Source organism: Anomaloglossus baeobatrachus, chromosome 2 (genome assembly GCF_048569485.1).
Source record: "Anomaloglossus baeobatrachus isolate aAnoBae1 chromosome 2, aAnoBae1.hap1, whole genome shotgun sequence".
In the NCBI taxonomy this organism is placed as follows: Eukaryota; Metazoa; Chordata; class Amphibia; order Anura; family Aromobatidae; genus Anomaloglossus; species Anomaloglossus baeobatrachus.
This window is the reverse complement of record NC_134354.1, coordinates 217838208-217863207: the sequence shown is the minus strand read 5'-3', so window position 1 is coordinate 217863207 and position 25000 is coordinate 217838208. Positions and strand designations below refer to the sequence as shown.

General features: G+C 47.4%; 1 protein-coding gene across 2 annotated transcripts in view; it reads left to right on the top strand.

Annotated features, from left to right (window-relative positions):
• TRIM33 (tripartite motif containing 33) overlaps nt 1-25000 on the top strand; it is a 253401-nt gene that overhangs the window by 117628 nt on the left and 110773 nt on the right. For both annotated transcript variants that reach the window (XM_075335611.1, XM_075335610.1), the window contains exon 5: nt 21809-21925. In XM_075335611.1, the coding sequence (XP_075191726.1) occupies nt 21809-21925 (117 nt within the window). The remainder of the gene's footprint in view (nt 1-21808; nt 21926-25000) is intronic.

Below are 25000 nucleotides of genomic sequence, written 5' to 3'. Positions count from 1 at the left end.
ACGCAATGCACGCTCGCTCTGGCCCAACTGACATGGAGCTCCGACTCCCAGGTGAGTACACACACACAAATCAGATCACACTCACTCTCACACACACCTCACACATCACATCCACACACTCACAACATCCTGGGATATCGCTTGCTTCTACACCGGCTCCGTCACGATCCCAGCAGCGCCAGACATAACCTTGCGATGCTGGGATCTTGACGGAGCCCGTGAACGCTGGTAACCATTATACACATCGGGTAACTAAGGTCCCTTGGTTACCCGATGTGTATCATAGTTACCAGTGTACACCGGCTCCGTCAGGATCCCAGCAGCGCCAGACATAACCTTGCGATGCTGGGATCTTGACGGAGGCCGTGAACGCTGGTAACCATTATACACATCGGGTAACTAAGGTCCCTTAGTTACCCGATGTGTATCATAGTTACCAGTGTACACCGGCTCCCGGTACACATGTGCAGGGAGCCGGCATTATACTCCTCTCCCCCCAGGACTACTCCTCCTATTACAGTCCTCCTATTATACTCCTCTCTGAGTATAATAGGAGAACTATTATAGCATGGGGGATGTAGCACGATGAGGGGTGCGCAGCATGGGGGATGTAGCACGATGGGGTGCGCAGCATGGGGGATGTAGCACGATGGGGGAGTGCGCAGCATGGGGGATGTAGCACGATGGGGAGTGCGCAGCATGGGGGATGTAACACGATGGGGGGTGCGCAGCATGGGGGATGGAGCACGATGGGGAGTGCGCAGCATGGGGGATGGAGCACGATGGGGGGTGCGCAGCATGGGGGATGGAGCACGATGGGGGGTGCGCAGCATGGGGGATGTAGCACGATGTGGAGTGCGCAGCATGGGGGATGTAGCACGATGGGGAGTGCGCAGCATGGGGGATGTAGCACGATGGGGAGTGCGCAGCATGGGGGATGTAGCACGATGGGGAGTGCGCAGCATGGGGGATGGAGCACGATGGGGAGTGTGCAGCATGGGGGATGGAGCACGATGGGAGGTGCGCAGCATGGGGGATGTAGCACGATGGGGGGTGCGCAGCATGGGGGATGTAGCACGATGGGGAGTGCGCAGCATGGGGGATGTAGCACGATGGGGAGTGCGCAGCATGGGGGATGTAGCACGATGGGGAGTGCGCAGCATGGGGGATGTAGCACGATGGGGAGTGCGCAGCATGGGGGATGTAGCACGATGAGGGATGTAGCACGATGGGGGGTGCACAGCATGGGGATTGTAGCACGATGGGGGGTGCGCAGCATGGGGGATGGAGCATGATGGGGAGTGCGCAGCATGGAGGATGGAGCACGATGGGGAGGTGCGCAGCATGGAGGATGGAGCACGATGGGGAGTGCGCAGCATGGAGGATGGAGCACGATGGGGAGTGCGCAGCATGGGGGATGGAGCACGATGGGGGGTGTGCAGCATGGGGGATGGAGCACGATGGGGAGTGCGCAGCATGGGGGATGGAGCATGATGGGGAGTGCGCAGCATGGGGGATGGAGCACGATGGGGGATGGAGCACGATGGGGAATGCGCAGCATAGGGGATGGGGCATGATGGGGGGGTGTGCAGCATGGGGGATGGAGCACGATGGGAGGTGCACACCTCCCCCCAACACACACACACACACACACACACACACGGAACCACAAACACCGCCATACACAGACACCCACACACACACAGACAACGTTGCACACACACAACACCCAACACACAAACACCGCGGCATACATAAATATACGCACATACCGCACAACACACACATTGCACAAAACATACCTCCCCCCAAAACACACCACACCCACACAAACTGCGCAACACACACACACACAACGTGACAGACACACAGCGCTCCACAAACAACGCAACACACATACAACACCGCTCTCACCCCCGCCACACCCAGACAACACCCAGAACATGTACAGCGCCCTACACAAACACTTGGTAACTACACACATCAACATCTATATATATATAATCTCTATATCTATAACAAAAATCATACATGAACTACACAATACGTAAATTCTAGAATACCCGATGCGTAGAATCGGGCCACCTTCTAGTGTGTGTGTGTGTATATATATCTATATAATATATATATATATATACACTGTCAGCCTGCTTCTTGCTCTGTACAGAGTGATCAAGCAGAGCTGACAATGCTCCACCTGTGGATTACGTCGAACTAAGGATTTTTTTCAATATATATATATATATATATATATATATATATATATATATATATATATATATATATATATATATATATATATATATATATATATATATATATTGAAAATAATCCTTAGTTCGACGTAATCCACAGGTGGAGCATTGTCAGCTCTGCTTGATCACTCTGTACAGAGCAAGAAGCAGGCTGACAGTGTGAGGTTACAGGGCCTTTGATGACGTCAGTCTTTTGACCAGTCTGTAGTCATTGCGTTAATACAACATTCACACCTGACTGGTAACATGGCTCTGACGAATTGGAGGGTCCTTTAGTCACTGGAGGTTAACGGGAGGGCACAGCAATGATTGAATGCAGAAGCTGCGAGGAGACACAGCCTTTAAGTATGATCATAATGTTTTTGAATAATGTGCTTTTTTTTTTCTCCAGCCCCTGGACCTGATATGTAACACGAGTTTCCCAGGAAAGCTTGTGATTGGGAATGTGTACTAAATCGCTATGTGATCGGAATGATCCCCGATCTTTACAGATCAGGATCGCCCATCACTGGTCATGTCTGATTTTGCAGAGCCAACCTTTCTGTTTCTGTGGCAGATGAGCCTCTATCCGGTGTGAGCCAAATAACACGACTGTCATCTGGATGAGCCATTTCTGCCAACACCACCATAAAGCAATCCGTTATCTTAGCAGGACAAGACCGTTGTGCAAACTCAACTTATTTTGTCTGGCTAATGAAATGAATGGCAACCGGATCCATTCTTTTTCATATGTTTTTCTTCTTCCTTTTGAAACTGAACTGTGTTTTTTTTTTTTTTTTTTTTTCTCTTTGCTTGATCTTATTTCAAAAGGATGATTACACATGTGAACGAAGCCTAAATCTGCAACCTCGTTTATTTCATTAGGGAGGTGGAAATAAGGCACTTATTTCAGGCTTCAAAAAGGAATTGGATATGTGGAAAATGGAAAATAAATATATATAATATATATAATTTATATTTTATACTTTTTTTGAAAAATAAGGGAACGTAAAATCCTACCTGCAGTCTGTTACTTCTCATATTTCACTTGTGGGGGGGTGGAAATGTAACCCCCTTGATCCACTTCCTACTGACAGCTGCCTTTTCATTGTTCTTCCCCTGTGTCTGGAAATATAATGATTGGGGAAGATGTGAACATGTACTAAGCAGTCCAGCTGTCCTGGTGTGCCATGGAACACCTGATCTAAGTGCATTAAATAGTTCTGAGAAAAACAGGAGAGCTCCGTCCGCTGCTGTTACCTTTTTATTTAAATGCCACTATGCTAAAGCTATCCTACCACATCAAGGTGTACCCACATATGGATGGTCCCTATCACTAATGTTAATGTCCTACATCTCCATGTGCCAGAAACAGCCTCATCTGAACTGGGGGAAGTGAAAGAAAACTAGGCACATAAATCGCAATTAAAACCTCGTCTGGGAGGGATGGGTGGATAAGGGGCCACACCTCACAATATGCGCTGTCCCAAAAAATAAAATGGAACGCACAGGCCTTTTTGTATTAAATGAATATACAAGTGCAGAATTATACTATGTGGGCTGAGTAGAAACCTTTTACATATGCCCTAGAGAAGTTCACGTATTCATTAATCACAGTGTGCTGATGTATAGTGTATGGATATGTTTGCATATTGCCTTCATATAGTATGTGTAGCTGTACATTAATACTAAAGGTGTGCAGCCCTATTTAGTTTTTGTTTTTTTTTTCTTAGTTGCAAGTTCATGTCCACAAAAGAAACTAAACAGATTAAAACTATAAAAAATGATTATTTTCCATCATTAAAAATATAGAAATTAAAAGTAATAATGTTGTATCACTGGTGTCTGTAAAATCCTAATTGATAAAAGCTAAACAGATAAAAATTTGAAACTCCAGAAACAGATACTATACAGATACCATGAATATCTGGCAGCATGGTAGCTGCTACTGGTGTATCTAGCCACATTAATTTATCGGCCTCCTGATGAACCAAGGATTGGGGAAACGCGTTGAGGCATGAGGCAGAATTAAGCTAAATGATTTTTGTCCCTGCTTTTGTATAGGTTCTCTGAGAATACTGGTGACCTCCGGAATCTGGACGAGGTTATTGTGAACCCTATTTTTTGCACGTTATTACTTTATAATTGCGCTCTGCACTTTATCTTTGACCTTAGGAGTTCACAGGGTCATAGCAGGGACAGTCTTCAGTGAGTGGGGGCGCCACATCGTATCTTTAGGGTGCCAACCTCCACGGCTAGGTAGGGCACAGGAGGGAGTGGCTATTGTAGGGACTGAGTTTCCATCTCTTTTCTGTGCACCGGGCTGTTTTATCTAAATGTATTGTGGATTTGAACCTTTTTATATATTTATCAATAAATGTTAAGTTTTAGATAGGGATTTATATTAAATTAAACATACAAGGTCCTCCCTGAAACAGACATTGTCTGGATGGGAGCATATATTGTGCTAAATCCTCTATATAATGCTCAGCATTGATGGTCCCTTTCACGATATGTAAGCTGCCCATGCTATGGACACTAATACAAACCTACACCGTCAGAGCTGCGGCAGGCTTTTGCCCTGTGCATTAAGATGGATAGTCCCTCTCCTTTTGAGTCCTCAGGACATGGCATCAATGGTTTCCATAAAGAATTACAAATTTTGATCTGACTAGAGAACAGTATTCCATTTTGTCTCTACATTTTTAAATGAGCTTTGGCCCAGAGAAGATTGCAGGGTTTCTGGTTTGTGTTGATATAGAGCTGCTTCTTTGAATAGTAGAGCTTTAATTTGCATTTGTGGATTGCATGGCAAACAGTGTTCGGACATTGATTTCTGGAATTATTTCTGAGCCCATGCAGTGATTTGCACCACCAGATCATGACTGTTTTTAAATGGAATCTGTCACCAGTTTTTTGCCACCTAATCTGAGAGCAGCATAACGTAGAGACGGATGTTGATTCCAGCAGGGTTTCACTTACTGGGCTGCCTAGTGTAGTTTTGATAAAATCACTGTTTAATCCGCAGTACATTATCATTAGGGAACTACTTGGCGTGCTGCAGGTAGTCCAGCATATTCATGAGCTCTGTATGACTGCTAGATCTGCAGCAGAGAAAACATTGATATTATCAAAATGACAGCAAACAGCTCAGTAAATGACACATCGCTGGAATCAAGGTCTCTGTCTTTATATTATGTTGCTTTCAGATGGGGTGGGGCAAAAACCTGGAGACAGATTCCCTTTAACCCCTTCAGCCCCCGGGCACTTTCCGTTTTTGCGTTTTTGTTTTTTGCTCCCCTTCTTCAGAGAGGCGTAACTTTTTTTTATTTTTTCCATCAATCTTGCCATATGAGGGCTTGTTTTTTGCGGGACGAGTTGTACCGTATTTTTCGGACTATAAGACGCACCTGACCATAAGACGCACCCTGGTTTTAGAGGAGGAAAATAGGAAAATAAAATTTTAACCAAAAAATATGGTCATGACACACTGTTATGGGGCGAGGATCTGCTGCTGACACTGTTATGGGGGTAATGTCCCCAAATTCTCTACTAAGGTACCCCATTCTGATAAGGATCCTCCTGCCTTGTATATGATCCTGCTCATATACCCCCCATCCTGCTAATAATATACCCCCCATCCATCCTGCTCATGATATACCCCCATCCATCCTCCTCATGATATGCCCCCATCCATCCTGCTCATGATATGCCCCCATCCATCCTGCTCATGATATGCCGCCATCCATCCTGCTCATGATATGCCCCCATCCATCCTGCTCATGAAATGCCCCCATCCATCCTGCTCATGAAATGCCCCCATCCATCCTGCTCATGAAATGCCCCCATCCATCCTGCTCATGAAATGCCCCCATCCATCCTGCTCATGAAATGCCCCCATCCATCCTGCTCATGAAATGCCCCCATCCATCCTGCTCAAGATATGCCCCCATCCATCCTGCTCATGAAATGCCCCCATCCATCCTGCTAATGAAATGCCCCCATCCATCCTGCTAATGAAATGCCCCCATCCATCCTGCTCATGAAATGCCCCCATCCATCCTGCTCATGAAATGCCCCCATCCATCCTGCTCATGAAATGCCCCCATCCATCCTGCTCATGAAATGCCCCCATCCATCCTGCTCATGAAATGCCCCCATCCATCCTGCTCATGAAATGCCCCCATCCATCCTGCTCATGAAATGCCCCCATCCATCCTGCTCATGAAATGCCCCCATCCATCCTGCTCATGATATGCCCCCATCCATCCTGCTCATGATATGCCCCCATCCATCCTGCTCATGATATGCCCCCATCCATCCTGCTCATGAAATGCCCCCATCCATCCTGCTCATGAAATGCCCCCATCCATCCTGCTCATGATATGCCCCCATCCATCCTGCTCATGAAATGCCCCCATCCATCCTGCTCATGAAATGCCCCCATCCATCCTGCTCATGAAATGCCCCCATCCATCCTGCTCATGAAATGCCCCCATCCATCCTGCTCATGAAATGCCCCCATCCATCCTGCTCATGAAATGCCCCCATCCATCCTGCTCATGAAATGCCCCCATCCATCCTGCTCATGAAATGCCCCCATCCATCCTGCTCATGAAATGCCCCCATCCATCCTGCTCATGAAATGCCCCCATCCATCCTGCTCAAGATATGCCCCCATCCATCCTGCTCATGAAATGCCCCCATCCATCCTGCTCAAGATATGCCCCCATCCATCCTGCTCAAGATATGCCCCCATCCATCCTGCTCATGAAATGCCCCCATCCATCCTGCTCATGAAATGCCCCCATCCATCCTGCTCATGAAATGCCCCCATCCATCCTGCTCATGAAATGCCCCCATCCATCCTGCTCATGAAATGCCCCCATCCTGGTAAATGGCGTGTATCCTGTGGCACAGGAAAAAAAAAATAAACGTTTATACTTACCCTTCCTCACTCCCTGAAGCACCGATCTCTCTCAGCTGCAGCGCCGCTGTGTGGAGCAGTCACCGGTGTCTGCAGCATCGCGTCTTCCTGTCTGTGCCGGCGGTAAGCTGATCGATTCTGGTGGATACTAGCGGCGCGCACAGCGATGACGTCATCGCGGTGCGCGCCGCTAGTGTCCAGATCAGCTGACCGCCGGCACAGACAGGAAGACACGATGCTGCAGGGGGGCGGCTCCACACACGGTGACGGGTGAGTACACTGATTCACTGCACCCCGCGCTGATAATGATGCACGGGGGGCAGTGAATACAGCCGCACATGATCACTCCAGGCTGTAGTTGCCAGGGGTGATCACGGCCGGCTGCTAATTATGCACGCACCCCCCCGCCCATCACCCCGCCCATCACCCCGCCCACCTGTCAGCGCCGGTTTCGCTGAGAGATGATGGGCGGGAGGATGGGCGTGCATATGTAATGAGCGGGCCCACGTGGTCACGGCAGGCTGTTACAGCCTGCTCGTGCCGCCGATGACCCGCGGCACCCTCATTCCCCGCAGCCTTATAGTCAGACCATAAGACGCACCCCCCACTTTCCCCCAACATTTGGGGGGAAAAAAGTGCGTCTTATGGTCCGAAAAATACGGTACTTTTAAATGAAACCATAAGTTTTACCATATGGTGTACTGGAAAACGGCAAAAAAATTCCAAGTGCGGAAAAATTGCAAAAAAAAGTGTGATCGTTCAATAGTTTTTGGGATATTTTATTCACTGTGTTCACTATATTGTAAAACTGAGATATCTATGTGATGCCTCAGGTCAGTGCGAGTTTGTAGACACCAAACATGTATAGGTTTACTTGTATCTAAGGGGTTAAAAAAAATTCACAAGCTTGTCCAAAAAACGTGGCGCACGTTTTGCGCTATTTTCCAAAACCCGTAGCGTTCTCATTTTTCAGGATCTGAGGCTCAGTGATGGCTTATTTTTTGCGTCTCGACCTGACGTTTTTAACGCTACCATTTTTGCGGAGATGCTACGTTTTGATCGCCTGTTATTGCATTTTGCGCAAAATTTGCGGCGACCAAAAAACTTAATTTTGGCGTTTGGAATTTTTTTGCCGCTACGCCGTTTACTGATCAGATTCATTGATTTTATATTTTGATCGGGCATTTCTGAACGTGGCGATGCCAAATGTGTGTAGTTTGTATTTTTTTTTTTTAACCCTTTAATTTTCAATGGGGTGAAAGGGGGGTGATTTGAACTTTTAGGTTTTTTATTTTTTTCAATTTTTTAAAACTTTTTTTTTTTACTTTTTTTATTTTTTTTTATTTTACTAGTCCCCCTAGGGGGCTATAGTGCAGAGCGATCGGATTGCTGATCGCTATCTGCAGATCTCAGCTACAGAGCTGAGAACTGCAGATTTGCTGCTTTACTTTCAATGCCGGCTGTATTCCGGCATTGAGAGGAAGTGAGTCATGTTAGCTACAGGCGTCATCACATGACCCTGTGCTACCATGGCAACCACCGAAAGTCACGTGATCATGTCACGTGACTTCCGGTGGCGGCGGGGTAAGTGACTGTCATGGCGGCGCCCATATACATATTGCTGCAAGATTTTGGCAGCGAAATGTAAGGGGTTAATGGCCGCGGGTGGAAGCGATTTCCACCCGCGGCTAGCAGGCACACATGTCAGCTGTTGATAACAGCTGATATGTGCGCGGATCGCGGCCGCCTGCAGGGGGCGGGGATTACCGGCACACGATCGATGACGTACTCAGTACGTCATGGGTCGTTAAGGGGTTAATGCAGTGCATAAATGTACAGAGTGCGCTCACTGTGAAATGTCCATCTGATCCACATATAAGTCCAGACTTTCAACTACTCGTCGGATGGGTAACAAGATGTCCAAGAATACGTTGAAATTAATTAAAAAATCCTTTTCTATCTTAATTGAATCATATTTGAAATGACATTCATGAGAGCAGGTTAGCACGTTGATGTGTTAAGTCTTAAGGCCGCTTTGCACGCAACAACATCGCTAACGAGATGTCGTCGGGGTTACGGAATTCGTGACGCACATCCGGCCTCGTTAGCGACGTCATTGCGTGTGACACCGTACGAGTGACCGCTAACTATCAAAAATACTCACCTGATCGTTGACACGTAGTTCTAATCCCAAATATCGTTGCTGGTTCAGGGCGCAGGTTGTTCATCGTTCCTGAGGCAGCACACATCGCTATGTGTGACACCGCAGGAACGAGGAACATCACCGTACCTGCGTCCTCCGGCAACGAGGTGGGCGTGTCTTTCATGCGGCTGCTCTACGCCCCTCCGCTTCTATTGGACGCCTACCGCGTGACGTCGCTGTGACGCCGCATGAACCGCCCCCTTAGAAAAGAGGTTGTTCGCCGGCCACGGCGGCGTCACAGGGAACGTAAGTCCGTGTGACTGGTACTAGCGAAATTGTGTGCCATGGGCAGCGATTTGCCCGTGTCGCACAAACGACTGAGGCGGGTGCGATCGGCAGCGACATGCTATCGTGCTATCCTGTTCCCCTATATATCATTTTAAATATTCAATAAAGGAAGAAAAGGAATTTTTAATTATCAAGCTATCAACCTATTCTTTGGTTTAGTGCAGTGCCACCTGAGGGCACATTGATTGGGAGCATCCAGGCTGTCTTGTCTCTTCTGCAGAATCTTTGAATACTTTGAATATCCACCATCTACAGTACATAATTCTAAGTCTTTGCAATTTTACATTACAATTTTTTTCTGAAATTTTTGTCTAATTTTTAGATTTATGAACCTCTGACCATCTTTGTTTGAGAGACTCTGCCTCTCTTACCTGCTCTTTCTACACAATCATGTAAATTAGCTGATAATTGACTGTACAACTGATTTTCATTAGTACCGCTTTTCCAACCTTTTCCGAACGCTGTCCCAACTTTGAGATGTGTGGCTGCCATTTGATTGAGTTAATTTTTTCAAATGTCTTAATTTTCAACTTTCTGATATTTTCTTGAAATTATCGAAAACCTTAGGCCCTGTGCACACTTACCGGATTTTGCCGCGGATTTGCTGCATGTTTCGCTGCAGAAAATGTTCAGAACATCTCTGCAGTGAATCACCAACAAAACCTACTGGAAAAAAAAAATCCTGTGCGCAATAGGCGGAATTTGACAGCTGCATGTTTTGCTGCGGGATTCCCGCAGCAAAAACAATTGCATGTCAATTCTTTTCCGCACGTCGCTGCGGGATTTCACTCAATTGACTGCCATGTAATCGTGAAATCCCGCAGGGAATAACGCAGGCAGCAAATTCTGTGTGGTTCACTGCGTTTTCCTCCGTTATTCCCTGCGGTATTTTGCGGTTTACCTGCTGTAATGTACATCGCTGCCTGCGGTTTGCAGGGAAGTGATGTCATTTAGCCAGGAAGAGGAAGCTGAGCAGAGAGTAAACACACAGAGATCACAGACACAGACAGACATCACAGACACACACAGACATATAGAATACACATAGAAATCAAACGGAAATATAGAAAACAAAACACATGTGCTCCGCTGTATATTTACCGTCCAGCCGAGGTAAGCACACAGCGGTGGCCCGGTATTCTCAGGCTGGGGAGGGAGAGGGGCAGGGTTAATGTCCCTCGCCTCACTCCCACCTCCCGCAGCCGAGAATATCAGCCGCAGCTGCCCCGGGACTGTCGCATCCATTTTATGCGGCAGTACCGGCGTGTCCCCGGCTCTTCCTGCTGCCGTGATGCAGTGGCAGTCAGGGTAATACAAGGATTACCGCCATTAACTCCAGGCTTGATCATGGCAGCGTCTGAGATAGCTGACATGATCAACCCGTAAGTAAAGTGGAAAAACAGACACCGAAAAATCCTTTATTTTAAATAAAACACAAATAAGCCTCGTTCACCCTTTTATTAATCCCCTCCCGAAACAAAGCTCCGGCGTAATCCACAGCTACGGCGTCCTGCGATGCTTGCATCCAGCCGCGACTGACACACAGCGCTGAATGAATGCAGCCTCGCTGCAGAGGTAATTACCGGTAATTTCCCACGGCCGGTAATCTGAACTCACTGCCGACCGTGAGAAATGCAGCGATCTGTCCTCTATCTATCCCTCCTATCTATTCTTCTATCTGTCTCTCTCTTTAAAGGGGTTATCCGGCTTAATTTGCTTTTTTTTATTATTTCCCTATTGGGCTACATTGGGGCAGGTAAGTAGATAGAGACCACTTACCTGCCCTGCTGTCAGCCCCTCATGTGACCGCTCCTGCCGCGATTTTGCTGCTTCCGGTCATTGCACGTCTACATGAGCAGGGCCATGTTGACATGCAAATGTGGAAACAGCATGTCGCCTCCCTGCTGGGCTGTACAGTACGATGAGCCCCGCCCCCTTCCCTGCACCCTCCCACACATTCCCCCGCACCTCCCCCTGCACTGTTGTGGGGGTCCGTGACCTGGCGGCGGGGCCTGGCGGCGGCTGCCATGGTGTCAGCTCCAGCACCGGCCCCCCCTGCTCAGGATCACACATTCAAATATACCGGCATCACAGATCACCGATGCCGGTACATTTGAAAGTGCTGATGAGAAGCAGCGCAGCGCTGCTTCTCATCTTGCACGCTGTCTGAGCTCTCTTCAGCACAGCGGTGACGTCACCACTGTGCTGATTGTCTAGAGCACAGAAGCGTGCGAACGTGCAGGAGCGGCGGGGACGGATGACGGGTGAGTATGTACTCCCTATGGGGTGGTGTGTGTGTGTGTGTGTGGTGCACAGCCCGATGTGTGTGTGTGTGTGTGTGTGTGTGTGTATGTATGTTTGTGTATGCGGTGCACAGCCCGATGTGTGTGCAGAGCCTGATGTGGTGTGGGGTGCAGAGCCTGATGTGGTGTGGGGTGCAGAGCCTGATGTGGTGTGGGGTGCAGAGCCCGATGTGGTGTGGGGTGCAGAGCCCGATGTGGTGTGGGGTGCAGAGCCCGATGTGGGGCTGTTATTTGCAATGCTGTAGTGTAGTGTCCTGCAGTGCCCTGCCCTGTAGTGCCCTGTAATGTGCTGCCCTGTAGTGTGCTGCCCTGTAGTGTCCTGTCCTGTAGTGTCCTGTAATGTTCTGCCCTGTACTGTCCTGTAATGTGCTGCCCTGTAGTGTCCTGTCCTGTAATGTGCTGCCCTGTAGTGTCCTGTCCTGTAATGTGCTGCCCTGTAGTGCCCTGTAGTGTGCTGCCCTGTAGTGCCCTGTAATGTGCTGCCCTGTAGTGTCCTGCCCTGTAGTGCCCTGTAGTGTGCTGCCCTGTAGTGTGCTGCCCTGTAGTGCCCTATAATGTGCTGCCCTGTAGTGTCCTGCCCTGTAGTCCCCTGTAATGTGCTGCCCTGTAGTGTCCTGTCCTGTAGTGTCCTGTAATGTGCTGCCCTGTAGTGTGCTGCCCTGTAGTGACCTGTAATGTGCTGCCCTGTAGTGATCTGTCCTGTAGTGTCCTGTAATGTGCTGCCTTGTAGTGTCCTGTAATGTGCTGCCCTGTAGTGCCCTGTAGTGTGCTGCCCTGTAGTGCCCTGTAGTGTGCTGCCCTGTAGTGTGCTGCCCTGTAGTGCCCTGTAGTGTGCTGCCCTGTAATGTGCTGCCCTGTAGTGTCCTGCCCTGTAGTGCCCTGTAATGTGCTGCCCTGTAGTGTGCTGCCCTGTAGTGTGCTGCCCTGTAGTGCCCTGTAGTGTGCTGCCCTGTAGTGCCCTGTAATGTGCTGCCCTGTAGTGCCCTGTAATGTGCTGCCCTGTAGTGTCCTGTCCTGTAGTGTCCTGTAATGTGCTGCCCTGTAGTGTGCTGCCCTGTAGTGACCTGTAATGTGCTGCCCTGTAGTGATCTGTCCTGTAATGTGCTGCCTTGTAGTGTCCTGTCCTGTAATGTGCTGCCCTGTAGTGCCCTGTAGTGTGCTGCCCTGTAGTGCCCTGTAGTGTGCTGCCCTGTAGTGCCCTGTAGTGTGCTGCCCTGTAGTGCCCTGTAGTGTGCTGCCCTGTAGTGCCCTGTAATGTGCTGCCCTGTAGTGTGCTGCCCTGTAGTGCCCTGTAATGTGCTGCCCTGTAGTGCCCTGTAATGTGCTGCCCTGTAGTGCCCTGTAATGTGCTGCCCTGTAGTGCCCTGTAATGTGCTGCCCTGTAGTGCCCTGTAATGTGCTGCCCTGTAGTGCCCTGTAATGTGCTGCCCTGTAGTGCCCTGTAATGTGCTGCCCTGTAGTGCCCTGTAATGTGCTGCCCTGTAGTGCCCTGTAATGTGCTGCCCTGTAATGTGCTGCCCTGTAGTGTCCTGCCCTGTAGTGCCCTGTAGTGTGCTGCCCTGTAGTGCCCTGTAATGTGCTGCCCTGTAGTGCCCTGTAATGTGCTGCCCTGTAGTGCCCTGTAATGTGCTGCCCTGTAGTGCTCTGTAATGTGCTGCCCTGTAGTGATCTGTCCTGTAGTGTCCTGTAATGTGCTGCCTTGTAGTGTCCTGTAATGTCCTGCCCTGTAGTGTGCTGCCCTGTAGTGTGCTGCCCTGTAGTGTGCTGCCCTGTAGTGTGCTGCCCTGTAGTGTGCTGCCCTGTAGTGTGCTGCCCTGTAGTGTGCTGCCCTGTAGTGTGCTGCCCTGTAGTGTGCTGCCCTGTAGTGCCCTGTAGTGTGCTGCCCTGTAGTGCCCTGTAGTGTGCTGCCCTGTAGTGCCCTGTAGTGTGCTGCCCTGTAGTGCCCTGTAGTGTGCTGCCCTGTAGTGCCCTGTAGTGTGCTGCCCTGTAGTGCCCTGTAATGTGCTGCCCTGTAGTGTCCTGCCCTGTAATGTGCTGCCCTGTAGTGTGCTGCCCTGTAGTGCCCTGTAGTGTGCTGCCCTGTAGTGCCCTGTAATGTGCTGCCCTGTAGTGCCCTGTAATGTGCTGCCCTGTAGTGTCCTGTCCTGACCTGTAATGTGCTGCCCTGTAGTGCCCTGTCCTGTAATGTGCTGCCCTGTAGTGCCCTGTAATGTGCTGCCCTGTAGTGCCCTGTAATGTGCTGCCCTGTAGTGCCCTGTAATGTGCTGCCCTGTAGTGCCCTGTAATGTGCTGCCCTGTAGTGCCCTGTAATGTGCTGCCCTGTAGTGCCCTGTAATGTGCTGCCCTGTAGTGCCCTGTAATGTGCTGCCCTGTAGTGCCCTGTAATGTGCTGCCCTGTAGTGCCCTGTAATGTGCTGCCCTGTAGTGCTCTGTAATGTGCTGCCCTGTAGTGCTCTGTAATGTGCTGCCCTGTAGTGCCCTGTAATGTGCTGCCCTGTAGTGATCTGTCCTGTAGTGTCCTGTAATGTGCTGCCTTGTAGTGTCCTGTAGTGTCCTGCCCTGTAGTGTCCTGCCCTGTAGTGTCCTGCCCTGTAGTGTCCTGCCCTGTAGTGTCCTGCCCTGTAGTGTCCTGCCCTGTAGTGTGCTGCCCTGTAGTGTGCTGCCCTGTAGTGTGCTGCCCTGTAGTGTGCTGCCCTGTAGTGTGCTGCCCTGTAGTGTGATGAGAGGTCAGTGCTGGGGCAGAATATACTGACAGGGAATGTGTGTGCAGGGGGCGGGCAGAGGGTGCGGCTGGACACTGGGGTGGGGCTGGACACTGAGGCCGGGCGGTGCCAGCTGTGACTGGGAGGTTCAGCACAGGAAGTGGTCAGTTTGCTGGAGCTGAATGTAAACAAGAAGCTGCACAGAATAAAGGTATAATTCAAGAGGAACAAAAGTTAGAAAACAAAAAATAACAATGTAGGGGTGATTAATATGACAATACAGCACAGATTAGCTTAAACTCAAACATTTTTGTTATGTCGGACAACCCCTTTAACTATCTATCTCAGAAGGAAATTATTTTTTTTCTTCAATGTGCTTTATTGCATTGAATGCAATAAAGCACATGTACCAACCCGCGGCAAAACCGCAGCAAACCGCATGCGGTTTTCGGGTGCGGTTTGCCACGTTTTTTTACCGCGGGTGCGATAATCTTTCAGTGCCTGCGGAATTTTCTTGAGAAAATTCCATTTTCCAGTGCGCACCTAGCCTTATAGCCATATTTTGAGAACATACTTGTTTTATTTACATTTTACACTGCGTCCCAACTTTTTCAGAATTTGGTTATATGTAAATTACATGTATACTTGTACATATTCACCCATTGGGGTCTTCCTATGCTTTTCAGAGTATTCAACTCCATTGAGTAACCACTGTTCTGCTACAATCCTATCCCTATAATATCTGATATTGTCCCATGTAACAGATTTTTTTGGTATAGCAATGGTCCTGTACGTTTTAAAACTTGCATGCTATTTTGTCATGAACCCTTTTTTCGAATTCTCTCATTCACACCATTTCTGATTTGCGTTAGAGTAGAGGGGTGCCTGTATCCAGTGGGCTGCTATAGATCATCAAAGCTTGGAATAGGATGCATGATATTTGCCTATTAAAATTGAGCTATGTTCAATTTCATCCTTTATTAAACCCAGGGATCAGATTTTAGTGTCTGTGTAGGTCTGTCATGTACTCGGTGAGCAATAGCATGTACTCTACTCCAGAGTGTGCCAGTCCTGAACATTCCCACATAATGCACAGCGTCTGCATTTTCTGCCTTACATCTGGGACATCGGTCTTCTGTATGTAATCCTATTCTGTGAAAAGAGCTGTGGATTTGTATTTCCGGTCTATGAGGTAGATGTGACCACCTCTGTGCTTCATAGTTTGTGTATGAATGCTATGATCATCCGTTGGGGGAAGGCCAGTTGGTCTTTTTTTTTTTTTTTTTTTTTTGTAGTGTTGAAAGTCAGGTTTTTGTACAATTGTGTATAAAGGTATCTAGACTATGATCTCTAGCACTTCAAAGAAGGTTAAACATTTTTATTGAGGTTCTATTAAAAAAGATCCATCGATCATGAAAACAGGAGGGGGGACACATTAAGAGAAATCCAACATGTTTCAGCTAGTAGAGCCTTATTCAAGGATTTTTTAATAGAACCTCAATAAATATTTTTAACCTTCTTTTGAAGTGCTGGAGATCACACTCTAGTTTCCTTGTCTGTGTTCTGCCTGAGGCCAGGGCAGCTCCGTGCACCAACACCGATCCTGACCTGGACTTTAGGAAGGGTGAGCTGAACTACTTTTTCTATTTTCTGTATTTGTATAAAGGTATGTTTACTGAGTTATTCTGAGATAGTTTTAGGAGTGAAAACTTCAAATTGACCTTTTAAAAATTTGATGTTTCCACTCCCAAAAACTTGGCAAACAAACCGTGTGCGCATGGCCCTAGGCCATCCATGGTTAGGGAAGAAGAAAATCTGTGGATTTTGGATGGAGTAGTAGTTTGGTGTTGTAATTCCAGCGCTTAAATGGGTCAGATTGTCAGAAAAAGACCTAATGTATTTATACAGTTTTGTGTTAGGCTAGGTTCACACTTCCGTTGTTTTGCATCAGTCACAATCCGTCGCCTTGAGGAATTACGGTATCCTGCAAAAATATTTTGCAGGAATCCAGTTTTTCCCCATAGACTTCTATTAGCGACGGATTGTGACTGATGGCCTTGCGTTGCATCCGCTGCGAACGGATCAGTCGTTTAGTGATTGACCATCAGGCAGAAGCAAAGCTGAATGTAACGTTTTTTGGAGCGGCAAAAAAACGGACTCCACAGGTTTCCATCACAATCCGTCACAAGCTATAATGGATGTCTATGGTGCTGGATTCCGTCGTAATCAGTCACACAATGGAATCCAGTGCTGGATTCAGTCATGCTCTACTGAGCATGCCCAGCATGTTTGGCACACCCATTGGGCTGTCCCAAACACAAACTGATCACTACGGATCCGTCAAAGAACAGATGCACGACGGATGTAAACGGACGGGACGGATCAGTTTTTTTCGCAGGATTCCTGTGAACGGAATCCTGTGAAATTACACATCCGTTGCGTCAGTTGACATCTCAAAAACACGGATCCGTCATTGCGTCACAACAACGGACCTGACGGAAGCAAAACAACGGAATTGTGAACCTAGCCTTAGGCTAAGTTCACACTTCCGTTGTTTTGCATCAGTCACAATCCGTCGCCTAGAGGAATTACGGTATCCTGCAAAATATTTTGCAGGAATCCTGTTTTTCCCCACAGACTTCTATTAGTGACGGATTGCGACTGATGATGCTGCGTTGCATCCGCTGAGTCGCGGTCAGTCGTTTTTTTAACTGACCGCCGGGCGGGAGCAATGCAGCCTGTAACGTTTTTTGAGCAGCGCGATCCGTAGGATTTTGCAGCGCATGCTCTCTGGCTCCCTGCACCTGTAACCAGGATACACATCGTGTAACCAAGCAATGCGCTTTGGTTAGTTACCAGTTATTTACAGTGGTTACGGATGCAGGGAGCCCGCGCTAAGCGGTGTACGCTGGTATCCAAGATAAATATCGGGAAACCAAGCACAAAGTGCTTTGCTTTTAGTTACCCGATATTTACCCTGGATACAGTGTGCAAGGAGGCCGACACTTCACCACTCGGCTCCGCCCCCTCCCGCACTCCGCATGTGTACACACACACACACACAGACACACACACACACTTGTCCCCAGCGCTGCAGTCCCCGCGGCACTGACGTCCTCAGCTCCACGACCCCGCTCTGCTCCGCCCCCTCCCACACTCCGCATGTACACACGCATGTAGACACACACACACACACCTGTCCCCAGCCATGCAGACTGCGGCACTGACGTCCTCAGCTCTGCCCCCCAAACTCCGCCCCCACACACAACGGAGTCCGACAATGAAATTCTTTCCGTTGTCGTCCGTTGTACAACACATCAGTCACATGTGTCAAGCAACGCATGTGACTGATGCAAAACCACGGAAATGTGAACTTAGCCTTACATGTATCTTTCAAAAAGATTTTGACAGTTTGTTGTTCGGCTGTTGTTCAAAACAATAAAAATAAATCTTGCATTTTTTACACTGGCCAAGGATCCACGATTCCCAATAGGCAGTGTCACGGCTGACCCTGCACCCTCACCCTTCACAATGACCTTTGCACACCCTCATTAGACACTGCAATACAGAAGTTGGGTCAGGGTCTGACCACTGCGGCTAATGTACATTTATTTTCTGGTACAAGAGGAAGCTGGTCTAAAAAAGCCCCAGTGACCAGTGTGAAAGTTGCAAGATTTAGATTTACCTTTAATACAAATTGATATGTAAAAAAAAGAAGCAAACCAAACATTTTTAAAACCTACATTTAACACAAGAACCTGATGAACAACACTCCACATTTATTATTAAACAAAATCAACATCTATTCAAATAGTAATATTACGTTCTAGAACAACATACCGTATTTTTCGTTTTATAAGACGCACCCCAAATTTAGAGATAAAAAAAGGTAAGAAAATTAAAAATGGCGTCTGTCTTATACTCCGGTGGTGTCTTTCCGGAGGGGGGCAGCAGTAGTGGTGAAACAGGGTCACAGGAGGCAGAGGTTGTGCTGTCAATGGCAGCAGCCGCGGCGGGTCAGTACGGGTGTGAGCGGTGATGGGTCAGTGGTGGAGCAGGCTGGTGCGGTGAGTGTCCCAGTGTGTCCGCGGTCCCGGTTCAAATGATGGTGCCTGGAGCTCCCTCCCCAGCCCCCCCCCCCCCAATGCTGATCCTGACCGTACATAGGGCTTATTTTTGGGCTAGGGTTTCTAATCTCTCTATACATACAGCAGGTGAAATAAGCTTTGAACATGTCACCAATTTTCTAAGTAAATATATTTCTAAAGTTGCTATTGACATGAATTTCTCACCAGATGTGAGAACTGTACATTTTCTAATGGTATGGTTAGTAGAACACATTACCTCTTGGCCTGATAGGCTCGGTCTTGCTTTTCTTGATTTCTTGGTCTTAATCAGCGTTTCAGGCAGACGCGTGTCCCTATATTACTAGCGATCACTCACAGTTCAGCGTTTCAGAGGCACTTAGGTTGTTAATGTACTGACATTAGTTATGCAGATGCAGTTGTGAGTAATGGCACCATTTGCTTTCCCTGCACATGATCTATGGTATGTGCACTGCCGATAGCTGCAGTCATCTTTCAGCACTGGCAGCGCAGTCGCTGTATTGTGAAAAGGTCTAAGTGTAGCTGGGCCAGCTCTGAGTAGAGACTCCTCATTCATAATTGCCTCTGATTAATGGTAAAATAAGGGGAATACATGATTAGAATTCTCCAGCTTTGTAAACCTAGAATAGCAAAACTTAGAAAGCCGTAGCAATGGCAGCAGGATGAAAAAGAAAGGTTATTGCCTTCTATATTAACTATTTTTTTTCCAACAAATTACATTGATCATGTACACAGAGGTTAGGTGATAAATCTTTGATCACACTCCTGGAACCCCCTTGATTGCTATATGAAGAGCCCGAGCCCCCTGATGTTCACCGCACAGAAACAGGAGTGTGCGTGGACCGGTCGTTAAGCCAGCATTCTGCCATTCAATTCAAAGGCTTTTTTCATTTGAGACGGGAGTGTTAGTTTTCCCATTGATTGCTCATCTAACCAGTATGTTAAAGGGAAACTGACAGCATAATTCAGTCGCCGGCTGCATTAGTTAATCCATATATATTCTACTATGAAGTGCTGCAGCATCTCCGAGTAATCATGCTTAAATACGTTGTGCTGACAAATAGCTACTGGGACATTTTGGGGAAATGGCTGTACCACTGATTCCACCACCAAATCAATATATCGTTCCAGTTGTAAAGCGCCATGGAATACATGGCGCTATAATAATAACTGAGGTGTTAGTGTATCTGGAATTAAGACTAGAGCAGTCTGGCTGCTGTACATTAGGCCACCCCACACCATAATCCCAGGATTAGGACAATGGAGAGATGTATCACTGGTTTCACAACCAAATCTGTGTCCCAGAAGCTGTTTTTCAACACTGCAATGAAAGACCAAATGTTTTGCTGAGCAGCCTGTGGGGCCTCAACTTGCTACCATGTCCTGCTGCATGTCCAGACTTGTCTCTCATCGAGCACATATGGGACGTCAATTTTCGGCAAATGTAAAGGGAGCTGCTCAAGTGTATTCAACATGGTAGAACATACATGACATTGTCATGATATCAGTGAGGATATTAATGGTTGTGTGTGTGTGCCTGGATTTCTGCTTGTTGCGCTCATACTCAGTACTGAATAAATTTAGCGTTTTTAGAAATCTAGTATTTTTTTTCATTTGTATATCATTAAAGGGAACCTGTCACCAGATTTTGGTCTTCTAAATTAAAACTAGCACATTAAGCAGCACCTGTGCGGCATTCTATAAAGGGGCACGTTACCCTCTGAGCCCCCCCTGTAGACCCCACAAATACCTTTTATAAAATATCCCGCCATGTATATCAATTGTCCAGTCCGATGGCCGTCCTAATCTGCACCTCCTGTCCTTCCTTTCGTCGTCTTCCTGAGCTGATTGAAGTGGATGACCCCTCGAGCGCTATCCATGTAGGCGGGCAATATCTCACTCCTGCACAGACACATTACCTGCTCATGTGAACCGGCGAGTTCTCTGCGCAGGTGCGAGATTTTGCCCGGCGATAGACGAAGGTGAGTGACCTCACTCACATTCCCGGCCAAAATGTCACATCGGTTCCAGCTCTGCCCACAATAGAGTAGAGTGCGCCTGCGCAAGCCTGGAATGTGTCTCCACAAGTGCGAGAATTTGCCCACCTACATGGATGGCGCCTTAGGGTCATCCACGTCGATCAGCACAGAAGAGCAAAAGGAGGGAGAGGAGGTACAGATTAGGGCGGCCATAGGACAGGAACGGGCAATTTACATGCATGGTGGGAGATTAGATAAAGGTATTTGTGGGGTCTGCAGGGGGGGGGAGGGATCAGGAGGTAATGTGCACCTTTCTAGAATGCAGCACATCTACCGCTTAAGGTGCTAGTTTTAGTTTAGAAGGCCAAAATCTGGTGCTAGGTTCCCTTTAAGGCTATGTGCCCACGCTAGAATGTCCCTGTGGATTTTTTTGCCTGAAAATCCGCGACTTTCGCGGCAAATCCGCACCCGCAGATTTGCCGCGGATTTTGATGCGGATTTTTTTTTTTTTTTCCCCATTCAAAGTCAAAAATACGCACCAAATCTGCATCAAACAATTGACATGCTGCAGATTTTTCCGGATCAAAATCCGCGGCAAATCCGCCGCGGAAAAATCCGCAGCATGGGCACAGCATTTCCAAAATGCCATTGAAATGGCTTGGAAGTGCTGCTGCTGCAGATTTTCGGCAAATCCGCGGTAAATCCGCGGCAAAATCCGCGGTAAATCCGCGGTAAATCCTGTAGCGTGGGCACATAGCCTAACATGTCTTATCGATCCTGTGATTTCCTAATTCCGCAACTTCCCTAGTTAGTGTTTCTATTTCAATGCAGAGGAATGTATGTTGTGCGCAAAAAATGAAATGCTCTTATCTTGCACTACTTTTGTAAATGTAGATTGGTTGCAGAATACGCAGAATGTTCGGTTACAGCCGTTTCACATTTGTAACATTTGAAATCTTTATCAGCCATTGTCTTCATCTTAGGCCGGATTTCTCGGTAATATTACTGTCTTTTTTTTTTTTCTTTTTTTTTGACAATGTTAATAATAAATTTCTTTTCTTTTTAGATACCAGTTTTTGGAGGAGGCCTTTCAGAACCAGAAGGGTGCTATTGAAAACCTCTTGATTAAGCTCTTGGAAAAAAAGAATTATGTTCATTTTGCATCTACTCAGGTTCAAAACAGGTAATTTATACTTTTCTTAACTAATTAGGCAATTAAAGAATGTTTAATGTTTTTCATTTCTATACTGTTAGAGTTAATGTGTAAAATACAAGAGTCCGTTCCATTTTTGCTGTTTTAAATTTTGTTTATTTTTTCACCATAGTTTTTAAGACTGAAGTCTTAATAGTTAGGCTATGTGCCCACGGGAGTTCGTACCTGCGGATATATCAGTAGGGTTCCCGCAGCTGATCCCCGGAATCTGCAGCTATTTGTAGCTGTGGTAATACAGCGAAATAGCTGCAGTAAACCTGCAGGCATTCCTGCGGATTACCTGCGGAAGTCCCGGTCTCTGTCTCCATAGTGGAGGGCCAGTATTTCCGCAGGAAATTCCGCAGAAATAATTGACATGCAATTACGTGCAGGTGCGGGACATCCGCAGCATGTTCCGCAGCCACACATATCCGCAGCATGGACACAGACACTCCCCATGTCCCATAGGATAACATCGCTAGTGTCTGTACATGCTGAAACCTGCGTATTTATCTGGAAAATCCAGAAGATCCGCAGATAAATCCGCAGGTTTAATCTCCCGTGGGCACATAGCCTAAGGGTGTGTGCCCACGATCCGGAAGCAGCAGATCTCCTGCGGGGCCGCAACTTCCCTCCGCAGGAAACTGCAGCTGCTTGTGCCCACGTTCAGGGTTCAGGCAGCTGCGGACTTTCTCTGTTTCTGCGGAGAACACTCGTGTCTCCGCAGCAATAAATTGACATGCTGCGGCTCAGGAAGCAGGTCAGGTCAGTTTACGCTGCAGGAAAAATGAGCACCATGGGCATGGGATGTCTCTAAATCCCATCTACTGTGCTTGTACTGTACAACACACTGTTTTGGACACAGCGAGAACACGCTATGTCCAAAACCCTATGAACCCTGATCGTGGGCAGGTAGCCTAAGGACATCAACACTACTTTTTCTCTGACCGCTTTAATGCTTTAAGGATTGTAGAATATAAATTATTTAATAACTTGATCTAAGGTCTTCAACTGGATGGCCTCTGTGTCACAGTTTTGTTATTCCCCAATAGCTCATGGTAGGATTTTTGCTATTACAGTAAATGTTAACTTTACTGATTTATTTTGCTTTAAAAAATGTGATAGGTATAAATGACGACTATATCCAAAAATGTACTGAGACCTAGAAGTTGATGATAAATTAATAAAGTAGATGTGCCTTTTTTAACTTGGGATTCTTCTTTCTTGTTTTGTGTTTTGTTTTTTTTTCGTTTTTTTTTACATAAAGCGGTCTACACAATGATCCTTAATGACTGAAAAAGTTTATTTTATCTTTATATTGTGGGAACTATAAAAAACAAATTATTTAAATTTCTTGTTGGGGTATTTTAAAGGGAACCTGTCAGGTGCAACGTGTACTCAGAACCACGAGCAGTTCTGGGTGCATATTGCTAGTCCCTGCCTAACCGTCCCTGTATACACTAGCATAGATAAAGAGATCTTTAGAAAAAGTATTTCTAAAGATCCTTCATAATATGCTAGTGAGCGAGGGACTAGTCCCAAGGGCGTTCTATCCCCCCGTCTAGTCCGCCCTCTTAACATGTTAGCACGCCCACAAGGGTGTAATCACTTTTGTTGCCAGCAATTTTGACATTAACGGCAGTATGTTGAGTTATTTAGAGTACAACAAATTTCCACTGCTACACAAAGCTGTACACTGACTACTTTACATTGTAACAAAGTGTTATATCTTCAGTGTTGTCCCATAAAAGGATACAATAAAATATTTGCAAAGATGTGAGGGTTTACTACTGTTATGATATAATGTACATGGTGCATTTTGGCTTAGGCTAAGTTCACACTTCCGTTGTTTTGCATCAGTCACAATCAGTTTTGTGACTGATGTGACTGATGCTTTGCAGATTGATACAACTGATGGGACGGATCCGGCAAAGGGGAGAGAGAGAGCCCCTACCATCACCGCACACACACACCGATACTACCGCCCCCATCATCGCCGCACACACACAGGCTCTACCACCCCCATAATCACAACAAACCTTCACTACCGCCCCCATCATCACCGCATACACACAGGCACTACCGCCCCCATCATCATCGCATACACACAGGCAGTACCTCCCCCATCATCACCGCACACACACAGGCACTACCACCCCCATCATCACTGCATACACACAGGAACTACCTCCCCCATCACCACTGTATACACACAGGCACTACCACCCCCATCATTACCGCATATACACAGGCACTACCTCCCCCATCATCACCGCATACACACAGGCACTAACGCCCCCATCATCACCGCACACACACTGGCACTGCCTGAGTGACGTCACCGCTGACAGCGCGAACCACTTCAGTTGCTCCGAGGAGCTCACAGCGAACGGCGGTGTTCTACGGCCACTCCTGTCAGCTGCCGATGTAGCAGAGCTGAAAGCATCGTGGGACCTCGTGTGGATTACTTCGGACCTGGAGGGGTATTTGGAGATTTTAATAAAGTGGTGAAAGAGGGTGTTTTTTTTGTCTTTTATTTCAAATAAAGTATTTTTTGGTGTTTTTGTGTTTATTTACTTTCAATACAGTTTAGTGATGGGGGGTGTCTCATAGACACCTGCCATCACTAAGCTAGGACTTAGTGGCAGCTATGGTCTGCCATTTAATTCCTTATTACCCCGATTGCCACTGCACCAGGGCAGTTCGGGATGAGCTGGGTAGAGTCCCGGGACTGTCGCATCTAATGGATGCGGCATTTCCGGGCGGCTGCTGGCTGATATTTTTAGGCTGAGGGGCTCCCCATAACGTGGGGCTCCCCATCCTGAGAATACCAGCCCTCAGCCATGTGGCTTTACCTTGGCTGGTATCAAAATTGGGGGGACCGCACATGCTTTTTTTTTTTTTTTTATTTATTTATTTTACTGCACTATATAGACCGCCCACCGGCGGATGTGATTGGTTGCAGTGAGACAGCTGTCAGTCAGCGTGGGGGCTCGTCTAACTGCAACCAATCATAAACGCCGGTGGGTGGGGCAAGCAGTGAATACGACATGGAGTAATGAGCGT